Here is a 13,088-nt window from a genome sequence, read left to right on the forward strand (position 1 = left end):
CTTTTTTACGTATTTTGTGCATTAAAATATAAATCAGTTACAATGACGTGTAAAAAATGCAGTGGCGTAGTTTTTTTGTAAAAAAGGGGGTGACCCCTATCCAGTTGTACATTTCAGGGAATATAAGGCCTACTATCGTACATTATATGTACCAAATTTTATTGAGATCGGTTAATAGAATCCGGAGATATAAACAAAAAATCAATTTTTTTTGACAACTTCAACACCCTGTATCTCTAAAACGGTGCCGTTCCAGACCTATGTTTATAAGGCAAACACATAGTATTTTAAAGAGATCTATCTGCCCTCGAAGTTTCCTGCATAAAATTCGGACCACCCTGTAGAATTAAGTCAAGTAACTTATTTTTATTATTATAAACTCGATTATATTGAATTGCTCCGTCATGTTGGCTATTCTTATTCGAGGATTCAACGAGGGTAGTTGCTTAACGTCATACTTTTCGCCCAAGTGGTTGGTAGCAAGATCTTTAAATTTAGATGATTCTTCTGAGTTGTCACAACTAATAACTAATGAACCGTTTCGGCCATTTTTTACATTAGATATATTTATGTTGGCATTAATTGGGTCTATTGCACGTAAAACCTCGGACTTTGTAGTTATGATTGACTGAAAGTTAACCTTTGGTTGAAGGATAACTGATGTTCTTGGTTTTGTTACACTAGCATAGGATACCATAGGTTGTTTGCTTTCCGGGAGTACACTCGTTTCTAGTTTTGCAGTGAGTAAGCTATCAAAATTTGCTTTCAATGAATTGACAACCATATCTAATTTCAGGTTAAGTTCCTTACTTAAATCATCAAATAATTTTCTATGAAGATCTTCAGATAATAATTTAGCCACATTATCATTGATTTTGTCAATGCTTGAAGATAGCTTGTCATGTACAGGCTTATTAATAACAGTGCAATTGACTTTACAAAAATCGCACATGTAAAATAAGTTATGGCATTTGTCCAGTAATTTAAAGTCATTTTCACTGAGATTTACACATGATGCATGAAACCATTTAGAGCATGAGCCTTCACACCCTTCTAAATTGTCCTTTCTCTTCGATTTACATTTCGCGCACTCCGACATTTCTCAATGAATAGTTTCTCATAAAGCAACCGTTCTAATATCCATAAATACCAGGTAGTGTTTTTGCTGACTTTCTTGTGTCCACTGAGTTTAGATATCACTGACTAAATCAATACTAATATGCAAATAACTAATCACCACTGCATTCAATACAGTAAATTTGAATTCACCAAAAAAGAGAGTACTTTTATTTGATGGTACGCAAAAATTTACAAAATTTGACCGAAGTCTACTACTGAATGAGACCAAAAAAACACAGAGCCAACACAAAACCATACATATAGCGTTTTACTCGACTCGAAAAAAAAAAAAGATTAGATGAGGTTAAAGAAATTTTGATGAATACTTGTCCGTTTAAAAACATGTGCTCAATATAGTAGCAGTGTGTTTGAGTAAATAAACTTTTAAAATTTGTGAATTGTTAATTTGGAATAATTTAATTTGTATAAAATAAATTTAATAAATAAATAAAAATAAGTTGTTTTTCGAAAATTTATATTAGATACTTCCTTTTACTTTTGAACAACTTTTCCTAGTAACTTATTTCCACATCTTCACAAAAAAGTGCACTTTACTCTTGTACCATTTAAAGTTTTTCAATTTTTCCAACTCTGTACAAGAAATGTTAAATTTTTCTATCCCAATCTTACTTTAAGAACCAGCAAACATTTTTATCAAGAATAACTTTTTTCGATAAAATGAAAAATAAGATAGTTTTTCCTATTCAATAGCTTTTCTATGGAATACTGTATTGTATATAAAAAAAAATCATTAAAATCGAGTACATTCTTGTAAAAGTAAAAAAAATAGATGCTGAAATTACGAAGTCCTCACCAAGAACGTAGTCGATTATATTAAAAATGCATATTTGCAAAATTCAACTGAAATAGCTTTGGGTTTTTTTTGCTATTTCAAAAAAAAAACTACTGTTTAAACTTGACGTAGATACATATTTACATGAACTTTTTGCGTTAATTTATTATACAGGGTGTCCCCGAAAAGTCTGTACAAAATTCTACCACAAATTCTCGACGATTTGCCTTATCTTACCTTAGTAGAAAAGTTGATAATTATGAAGATACAGAGTATCAAAGTTAATAATTTATTTTTCAATTTTCTTTACTATTTATTGATAGAAACGTGACAACGTTGTAAAAATCAATCTATTTTCACCTCAAGAATTTGTGGTAGAATTTTGTACAGACCTTTCGGGGAACACCCTGTATCATTAAATAAATATACAAGGTGTCTCGTTCATGTTTCAAAAAAACTTGTACAAGTTCCTCATGGGAAAAAAATGGGAGTAGCTCATGTAACGTTTTCTTCTTAGATGCCCTATTTTCGAGATACAGTGTGTTGAACATGAACTATCCCCAATATTTTCCCATGAGGAACTTGCACACAAGATTTTTTGAAGCATGAACGGTGTAATTAAATACATACAATTATTAAAGATTGTTGCATAAGTATAACTTGCCGTTTTACGCTATATATGCGAGTCATCATTTTACTGCTAAAAATGGTAAAGCTACTAGTAAATATTTGATGTTATTTTTTAGTATATTACAATCACTAGTATTGACGCAGCAGCTTATATCCTGCTTTTTAAATTGTTTTCAAAGAACAGTCCAAGATCATTTTTCAAACAGTGCTTACCATTCTGGATTGATTCATTTGTGTTGTTGGCAACCAATTAAAATTAAGCAAAATTTAAGAACATAACTTTATAGCTAAACAAAATGGTGATCATAGTTTGCCATCAGTTTCAACATTTATTTTTAAAATTGTTTATTTATAACATATTAATAATTACACCAATAAGTAATAAATAATTTAAGATCATAAACCAATACTGCCTTTATTCATTTTGAAAAATTTTGAATTTGAAATTACTATATAATAGTAGTCAAAAATCAGTTCTAAAATAACTGGGAATACACTACTAAATAAGAGATAGATGAGGAATTGTAGGACTAAAAAAATAATGTCTACACAATAGAGCTAACTTCTAACTACAGCATCAAAAGAACAAAAAAAAATACCTTATTCATCAGCAATCAACATGTGAAATTCCAGAAAAACTGGCTGCATTAAATGAGTAGAGAAAAAGAAAATCTTAGAAAACATTCACAGATCTATAACTTACCTTATGATCGCCCATGCAGGTATTAATACCAATCAATCCATAATCCACCTTATAATCTTCACTTACTAATTGTTTCGCACTACGGCTTAATAAGACCCTGTCACACCACGCGGGACATCTGGTTTGCATATAACTTGTTGCTTTTGCTAATTTTTCTTCAAATGGATATGATGGTGGAAAAGTTACAGGATATTCAGTCAATGCATTTTCAAATGCTTCCAGCTCTTTGTCAAAAGATTTTAACTAACAAAATACATAATATTACAACAGATTTTTAAAATAAAGAATTTTTGTAATAACATATAATTATATTAACCAACACTTCGAATCATCCCATCATATTTAAAAAAATATATATAGGCAGGTGTGTCAAAAATTGTTGTTTTTTTTTTGTAATTCAACTGTTTCAGGACGTAAATAAGTCAAAAGTCAGTTTTTGGCGTTTAGACCTTCAAATAAATTTTTCATCGTGTCATTTTGTAAACATATCACAAGATGTACTGAAGCGAATGGAGATCATCAATATATGCTACAAAACAGAATTTGATTCACTTCATATAAATCTTTACAGACCTTTATGGTTACGTTAATTACATTACTTGTAAATGCTTCACTATCAATGAAACAATGATTAAATTTTATTTGAATTGACTGTAAGTATAGCCATAGCTACGAATTTTGATTGGGGTTTTGATTTGATTCTAAAAAAAAGGTTACACAGTCACCGACTTACCAATATGACAAAGATTATCATCTTTGTCATATCATATTAGATCTTTTTTTTCTGGGGTGGGCCGTGCACACTCCTTACCCCCTAGCTATGCCCATGACAGTAAGTAGAATAAACTTACCCAATCAGGAGTAGGATTTAAGAATACTGTTTGGTGGTCCGAATGATTAAATTCCTTTTTGCCGACTGTTAGAACCAATTTACTATCCCCATTTGTATAATGAACTTTTGTAGATTCATTGTTTTTATTATTTTGCACTCGTGTTGGTTTCAAACCAGCAGTAAGTTTCTAAAAATATATAAATATAAGAAATTTATGTATGTTAAAATCATAAAAATTACCTTAACAACTCCATCTGTATCAGTTCGAAAATTAAAATCTCCAAATAAAAAGAATGGTGCTTTTGCATAAGGATCATTGTGGAATCTTTGTAAGGTATGTTCTAAAGCTCTGCGTCTATTTTTACAATATACTGAAGGATATGATTCCATGGCAACAAAGTTCGAGGCATCGTGAAATAAATGTATGTTAACCATATCAATAACTGTTCCATTTAAAGACCACCTAGTACGCATAAAACCTTTTCTGGACCATTTACACTAAAATAATTCAAGTTTATAAATATAGGTATATATGTAAATGTGCTTGTAGACTGATATTGATATATTTTACAATGTAGGTATATGCACAAGAAATTTGCGAAATAAAAAATTAAAATCGGACTGATTGATATCAAAGAGTATCAGGTATTTTTTCTATTATTCATGAAATTAAATTTTCTTTGTACAGTAGAACTATGCTAATCTGTCCCCTATGGGACCAGGAGCATGGTTCGAATGCAAAAAAGTGTGTAATGTTCCTTTGCTTAGCAGACGACAACCTTGATTCTGCCGCGATATTCCGCCATTTCCTAATTCACAGATCACCCGAGGTCGGATTAGCGAGGTTCTATTTATTTAATAATAAAAATTTCTTGAAAAATAAGACCTACTTGCATCAATAATCATGAAAAAATAAATAACGGTACAGTGCAATTTGCTTATTGCATCTGCTCTTTTAATGACTGCATATTGCGACATACTTCCACTGATAAGTTTGATTTCAGACTAGATATATTAAATATGGTTTCTGTTCACTTGTGACAACTCTAGTTAATACATCTTATTGCTTACAAAGGCCAAACGCTTAATCTTGAATAGTTTTGTTCAATCATTTAGTTATTACAACCTTGTCAAAATGTATACTCTTTCCATGTCTCGCACACACATGCTCATATTGCATATATTTGGCAGACTTGCACCAATGTTTTACTTGCACAAAAATTAGTATTACAATTCAAGAGAAGAACAAAAACCTTTCTACATTTGAAATTAGAAAAAAAGAAATGGTATGGGTCAAGGTTTTAAAAAGTTTTCTCACAATTTCAATAAATACTTTTTCTTAAATAGGATATATACTTTAACATATTTTTTGTTAAACAGAAATGATTGTTGTGTCTAAACTCTATGTACTCAGGTCCATAATTATGTACCGTAATTTCTAGGGGAGATAGTACATCAAAAAATAATGATACCTTTTTCTGTACGCTTTTTTCAAAACTCAATAATGAAAGAGTTACACCCCTGTAAAGGGGTGAAAAAAAAATCAACTTTTTTTTTATATCTTCCGCTTTTGAATAACAGGTTTATATTTTAGGGGCGAGTATCTATGCTTAAGAAAATTATTTTTATGTTACCATTTATTCCATCCCTTACCATTATTGGGTGGTTTTGAGTAGTAAATATGAATTTATTCATCATATCTTTTTAATTTGCAATTTTTTAAATATACAGAGTGTCCCACTAAAGTCGGCGCAAGATACGATATTAGGGAAAATATAGGCCCTAGAACTTAGGGAAAAAAAATTATTAATAAATCGTCCAAGCCTGAATCAACTGAATTCGTTTATGTAAAGAAAACTATAGTATTGCATTTAAAATTTTTAAGAAAAATACATAAAACGGCATTTTTTTTAAATAACGCCATCTATAGGTTTCCATATTGAGGTAGATGACATTACCCATTCACCACGAGAGAGAAAAGACCTTTTCAACATATAACACTATGGGCTTTTGATCAGCCAATCCTTAAAAAGGGATCAGACATTAGGGGCTTTTCCCACCCTTTCCATCCGGAGATAGAACAAAATGTCAGTAACAAAAGTTATGCGCAATGAATCCGGCTATTTGTACTATTTAATATACTGAAATAGGAAACATTTCTGAGAAAAACCCAACTCTATGTTTTGATATATAGATTGCGCCCCTTAGCGGCCGAGCTACGAACTTGGAAACTATTTCCAGTGATTTCTCTTGGTCGATTTATTAATTAAAATTTTTTTCAGGAAACTCTAGGGCCTATACTTTCCTTAATATCGTACCTCGCTGACCTTAGTGGAACACCCTACATTTTTCTTAAAAAAAATCAATTTTCTAGGCTATTTTACGTAAAAAGGGTACACTTGTTACATTTCGATAAATATTACCATTTCTGAGTAATGTACAATTATAAGTCAACGTGCACTTATATGTAAGGGCATCAGTTCTTTTGGAATAGAAAACTAACAAAACTTTCATATCAAGTGTTCTGTAAAATTGAAATGAAATTTAAAAACAATTGAACTATTTTAATGAGACTCGAACAGACTCGACAGTTCAATTTATTTAGCACATCATTTTTTGAAATTGTTGTCGTAACCATGGTGAATTATTTAAATTCAGAGTTAACAGACATAATTTTGGTGTTGGCGAATGTTTAGGAAATTCTGCAATCTTACGAGAAGAAATACAGATGCCTGGACGTCATAGAAGAGCAAGATCAGTTCACATGGAACAACAAATAATAGAATGAAATGGTAATGAACGATCCCAGAGGAAGTACTCAGAAGTTAGGATTAAGAATGAACATTTCTCATCAAGTACTTCAAGAGTTTTGCATGAACAACTGCTGCACCCATATCACTATAGACAAGTACAGGAACTATTGCCTGACGACATGCCACTCAAGAGTAGATTTTTGTGAATTATTGCAAGAGAAAATTCAAAATGACCAACATTTTTTTAAGCAACATTCTTTCTATGGATGAAGCCGCATTTACAAGGCAAGTGATGTTTAACTCTGGAAATATGCATTTCTGGACTGGGAAATATGCATTTCTGGACTGAAGAAAATTCCAAGGCTACCATGGAAACTCATTTTCAACATACTTTTAAAATAAATGTGTGGGCAGCAACTTTAGGGAGTCGATTCCTAGGATATCACATATTTCCTGGTAATATAAATGAAAAGATGTATTTCGACTTTCTAAATAATATTTTACCTGATATCTTAGAAGATATTCCATTGCACATAAGAAGAAACATGTTTTTCATCAATGATGGTGCTTCACCACACTACACAAACATTTGTAGAAGGTGGTTAGATGACCACTTCCCAAACAAATGCATTGGTAAAGGTGCAGATGCTCCAATTAAATGGCCGGCTCGATACTGTGACCTTAATCCAATAGACTTTACAGTCCTTTACTCCAATTAATTCGTTAAATGACTTGAGAGACAAATTAGAACAATAATTCACTAACTTACGAAATAAGCAAGATCATTAAAAGGAATAATACAGTCTCTAAATAAGATAATTAGATTATACATACAAGAAAATGGGGGACATTTGCAACAATTAATATATTATGATAAATAATAATTAGAATGTAAAGTTTTTACATAATTTTTTTTCAAATTTATGAATTTTGATAAAGTTGTACTCCAAATTATACTTGATGCATTAAAGAACTGTTACCCTTACATATAAGTGCATGTTAACTTATAATCGTAAATTACTCGAAAACAGTGATATTTATCAAAATGTAACAAGAGTATCTTTTTTACAGTGAATATTCTAGAAAATTAATTTTTTAGGAAATATTTTAAATAAATTGCAAATTAAAAAATATATGACAAATAAATTCACACTTACCACCCAAAACAACCCCATAATCGTAAGGGATGGAATAAATGGTAACAAAAATAATTGTCTTAAGCATAGATACTCACACCTGAAATATAAACCTGTTATTCAAAAGCGTTCGGAAGTATTAAAAAAAAAATGATTCTTTTTTCGCCCCTTTACACTTCCTTGAGTTTTGAAAAAAAGTGTACATAAAAAGGTACCATTATTTTTTGATGTACTATCACCCCTAGAAATTGTGGTACATAATTCTAGATTACCTTATATAATTATGCTTATGGTACATCAGTTTGAACACAGCCCCTTTACTATTAAAGTCCTGTCAAATTTTCTATCCAAACGTGGAAAAATATACAAGTTGTTCTATTTGAAAAAAATTTAAAATCACAGAAACAAATACTAAAACTTTGATGCTATCATTTTTCAAAAGTATGTAGGTAAAAGAGATACATCATCTGTTTAGTATGAAGCAATTTTACTGTCGATTGAATGTCGTTTGTAGCTGGACTCCACTGTATATGTACTAGTAATGTAACCATTGTTAATTTTTAGGCATTTGCAAATACAAATATCTGTGGCTGATATTGCCAAATGCGAATGCGATTATTCAGATTTATGTATTACCTATTGTTAGTAAGTAAAAGGCTTATAAAAGATATAATTGCAAAAATGCTAAGGAATTAATATTTTTTGTCTCATTTAATATTATTTTCACATTTAAAATATACAAGGTGTGCCATTTAATACTCCCGCTGCCGATATCTCCGAAATGAAGAAATTTATTTTAGTTCCGGAAATTGTGGTTGTTAGGTCCCTCGAATAGTTTCAAATTGCAGTTAGAATTGTTAGTTTAAATCTTTCTGTATAGATGGCGTGATGATACTAAAAAATTTTTTGATCCCTGGAACTTGGAAATGCAGTCCATCTGAAAGATCGTTAAATTTTGAGTAATTTTTGTAATATTACGAAAAAAACGAATGATTAACTACAGAAAAATAAAATTGTCCAGTGGTAAACCTTATAAGGAACAGAGACGAACTGTATTTTATCAAATGTTTTTAAAAAAATGAAATCATAGGTGGCTCATCATTTGTTTAAAATAAAACATGTATGACAGATGACACATATTAGTTTTCCAATAATTAAAGTTTCATCAGCTTGCGTGTTTCAATTTAACTATACTATTTATACGATTTATCATTTTACAATTGTTTTTCTGTAGGTACTTGATCATTTGTTTTTTTATAATTTATTGTTTGTTAGTTAGTATGTGGTGTGAATAAAGTCATTATAACAATATTTTAAAAGAATATTTTGCCTCAGTGTGATTTAAATGAAACAATTGATGTTCCTGTTACATCATACATTGCATATTGAAGTCGACATATCTTGAAAACAAGTAAATAAGTATAGGAAAAACTTTATATTACAAAAATTACTCAAAATTTAACGAGCTTTCAGATGGACTGCATTTCCAAGTTCCAGGGATCAAAAAATTTTTTAGTACCACCACGCCATCTATACAGAAAGATTTAAACTAACAATTCTAACTGCAATTTGAAGCTATTCGAGGTGACCTAACAACCCCAATTTCCGGAACTAAAATAAATTTCTTCATTTCGGAGATATTGGCAATGGAAGTGTTAAATGGCACACCCTGTATATGTTTTTTTCTCACATTCATATTAGCAAAATAATTGTATGGATTTTTCAAATGCGAATGTGGATGCAAATATTCGTTATATCACTAATATGTATACAACCCTTTTTGAGATCTCAAGATCAGCAGCACTATTTTATTTTGCAAATTTTATTCATAATTTTATCGTCTCAAAAATTATCTTTGTAAATCTATCCCTGAAATGAACAATCACTGTCAAATAATGAATAATGATTTGTGCTTAGCTTCACAAATTTTTCAGATTTAAAATGTCATAATACGCTGCATAGTATACAATTTAAACTTAGAATAAAATCAATCAATAAAATAGTTGGGACATTAGTCTTTAGGGTAGTTGTTTCCTGCAGTATTATTAGTTAAACAGATTATTTGAGTTCTAAAGTTACTGTTATTTAAAAGTTACTGCCTTAATTTTTTTTTTTCAATTTTATTTTTTTTAATTCATTATTTTCTTATATTATTTTTTATGCAAATCATATTCACACAAAATTTTTAACATTTTAAAAACCTTAGTGGGGTACATTTCTTCATTTCATTTCGAATGTGAGCTTAAGCTACAGTCTATCTTCTGTGGAGTCTGTACGTGTAATATGTACTGCTCAGTGCATGTACGGATTCCGCATTAAAGGTGGTCTATTTGCAATACGTATTCCGCGTTTGTTTATTATTATGTTCTTTTATTTTTGACAGTGTGTAGTACTGAATAATTGGTGTTAAAAATTTGTGTACTAAGCTATGGCAAAAAGAAATAATGCAATGCTAGATTTGCTCCTAGAAGAAGAGGAAGATGATTTATATATTGTTATCCATGCTAGATGAAAGAAGTGACCACCAGTTATTTAAAAAAGAAAATTCGAAGGCTCTTCTAAAATTCTTATAGAAAAACATTTAAAAACAATAACGTTATATAGCGCAGGATATCGTGCCACAATATCAATTAAAATTTTATCCAGCTCTTGTAAAATTTACAATAATTTTTTGTTTTTTCATTTGTCATAGTTGCTTCTTTACAGTATTCTAATATAATGTACATGCACCATACACAATGTTTGCTTAGCAACTGCTGAGGAAAAATCAACGAAGTTGCCTCGAGAGCAACTGCGACTGACATACGCAACGGATGACTTTCTAACGCATGCGGAGTGCGCTGTACATAGACCATCTGCATTTAGTAATACACAAAGTAATACATGCGGAATCTGCAGTGCGTACTCCGCGTGCAGATTCCGCAGTAGATAGAGCGTAGCTTTAGAGTAGAATGGATGAAACTGCGTTAAATCTGAAGAAATTTTCAATTGTTGAATTATTGGGAAATATTCATATTTTAAAGCTAATCAAATCATTTGCTAATTTAGCCTCATATATATTTTTTACTTTGTGATTACTGAAATTGACAGAGCTTTCCAATAAGATTTAGGTACAATTTAAAAACAAAGCTACAATTCATGTTAGTAAAATACTTGTAACAGTGCATTTTTGTATTTTATTATGGCTAATATTTTTAACTCTTTTGCAATACCTGTTTGATATTAAGTTTAAAATTAATGAAATTCTAATGTAATTTATAAGTTGCTACAAAAACTTTATAGCTATCTTTTAACTGTTATACAGAAGTTAGTTGGTTAATTTTGGTAATAAATATTCTATTATTGGTTTGTATCTAATTGCTATTTATGGATTTGTCAAGACAACTTTAAAAACTATTACTATTTTCTATATTTTTTAAACGTGCACACTGTAAATCAACTGGTATATTATAAAAATATAATTTCGAAAGAATAATAACAATAAATAATTTTCACATTAAATTGATACAGTGGCGGATTTACACATTTGTCGCCAGTAGGCTATTTAAATTTTGCTGACCCTACCGAAGTCTACAATTGTAGAACAATTTATCTAAGTGGTGGAACACATTACATGTTGAATTGTTTGTGTGGACGTAATAACATTTAGGTATATAAATATGAATGTTTTTAATTTCTGTAAGATATGAAAAAAATATTTTGCCCCAAATTTGCCGCTCCTAAAATCTGCCGCCCTAGGCTCCAGCCTACTCAGCCTGCTGGTAAATCCGCCACTGAATAGATATATTATTGCCCTAATTTGCTGCAAAGTAAATAGCGTACAGGCAAAGCAATCCAAACTAAAGAACTGTAAATTATAGAAGTAAATATTTACTCCATAGAATTATCGTTGCCTTAGGATATAAACACAAACCTCTGGGAAGAAGTCTTGAGGAAATTTTGCCTTTTCCTTGGTAACAACAGCTTCAATATTACCTGAATGAATTTCTTTACCTAGTACTGGAATAAATTTCATTTCCTTAAAATCCCAAATTAAATTGTTATCTAAAGATTTGTGTATAAAATATAAATTTCCCAAAGCCTAAAGGAAAGACACAATTAAACAAGAAAAAAAATATACTTTATACATACAGTAAAATTTTCTGCAGAACTGTAATCTTCATCTAGGAATACCCTGATCTTATCAAATAATCGTAATTCATTACTAGACATGAGTAACTTTACGAAATTTTCTACATGTTTCATACTAAGTTCATAGTTTTTTCCACCAACTTCCTGGCAATGTAAAGCGATAAATTTTGGATCAAGTTTGGAAACTGTTGATAAAAATTCTTCACTCCATACTTTTAGCATTGTAGTCGGCTAAAATAAATCAGTATTATACATTTGTATTTACACATTTAATTTACTTACATCCTCAAATATCGAGCCAACATTTGCTGTGACTAGTAAAACAGGTATTGTTGACGAACCCATTATAATTCAGAATTCAGACTACTAGAAAAACTTCAGTGTACTATTCCAAGATATTATTCAGGTCGTACATGATGTGTATAGGCATATATTGTATTTATAAAAGCATATCCACATTATTCTTGGTTATTTGAAAGCAATAAATCTATTTTTATACTATTTACACAACTTTTTCTATCAATTCGATATTTAATTTCAATAAACGTAACAATGCGCACGCATATCGAAACAGATTATTGATTAATTTTATTTTCATATCCTACTTTTAAAATTATCAGCACAAAAGTTTCCTGTTTGCGAAAAAGAAAAAATATAGACAGACATTTAATTTTAATTACACCATTCTTTATTTACGTCAGTTGTTACTTCAAACGCATAGGAGCACCTTTCATATATTAAGAAAATACGTACTAGTACAAATAATAAAAAATATTAAATGAGGTTTGGCAATGAAAATATTGAAACTAATCCTGTCATATTTAAATAAAGGTTTAAAATTATTTTTTGTTTGTTTTATTATGTGTGCACGTTGTATGCTAAATAAAATTAATAAAAAATATAGTAATTTAATATTGAAAAGTTGCATACACTTTTTTACTAAAATAAACTTAAAATAAAAGCACAACCACCAAGGTTGCCAATGCAATTT

General features: G+C 30.1%; 1 protein-coding gene across 3 annotated transcripts in view; it reads right to left on the reverse strand.

Annotated features, from left to right (window-relative positions):
* The window catches only part of LOC108915430 (type I inositol 1,4,5-trisphosphate 5-phosphatase), a 28,330-nt gene extending 15,509 nt beyond the window's left edge, over positions 1-12,821 (reverse strand). For all 3 annotated transcript variants that reach the window (XM_018721454.2, XM_018721455.2, XM_018721453.2), the window contains exons 1-6: positions 12,380-12,821; positions 12,098-12,328; positions 11,880-12,047; positions 4,318-4,575; positions 4,097-4,264; positions 3,246-3,488 (exon numbers count right to left, since the gene is read on the reverse strand). In XM_018721454.2, coding sequence (XP_018576970.1) covers positions 3,246-3,488; positions 4,097-4,264; positions 4,318-4,575; positions 11,880-12,047; positions 12,098-12,328; positions 12,380-12,442 — 1,131 coding nt within the window. In that variant the 5' untranslated portion in view covers positions 12,443-12,821. The remainder of the gene's footprint in view (positions 1-3,245; positions 3,489-4,096; positions 4,265-4,317; positions 4,576-11,879; positions 12,048-12,097; positions 12,329-12,379) is intronic.
* Between the last annotated feature and the right edge of the window lie 267 nt (positions 12,822-13,088).

This window comes from Anoplophora glabripennis, unplaced genomic scaffold, assembly GCF_000390285.2.
Source record: "Anoplophora glabripennis isolate ALB-LARVAE unplaced genomic scaffold, Agla_2.0 scaffold1326, whole genome shotgun sequence".
NCBI lineage: Eukaryota > Metazoa > Arthropoda > Insecta > Coleoptera > Cerambycidae > Anoplophora > Anoplophora glabripennis.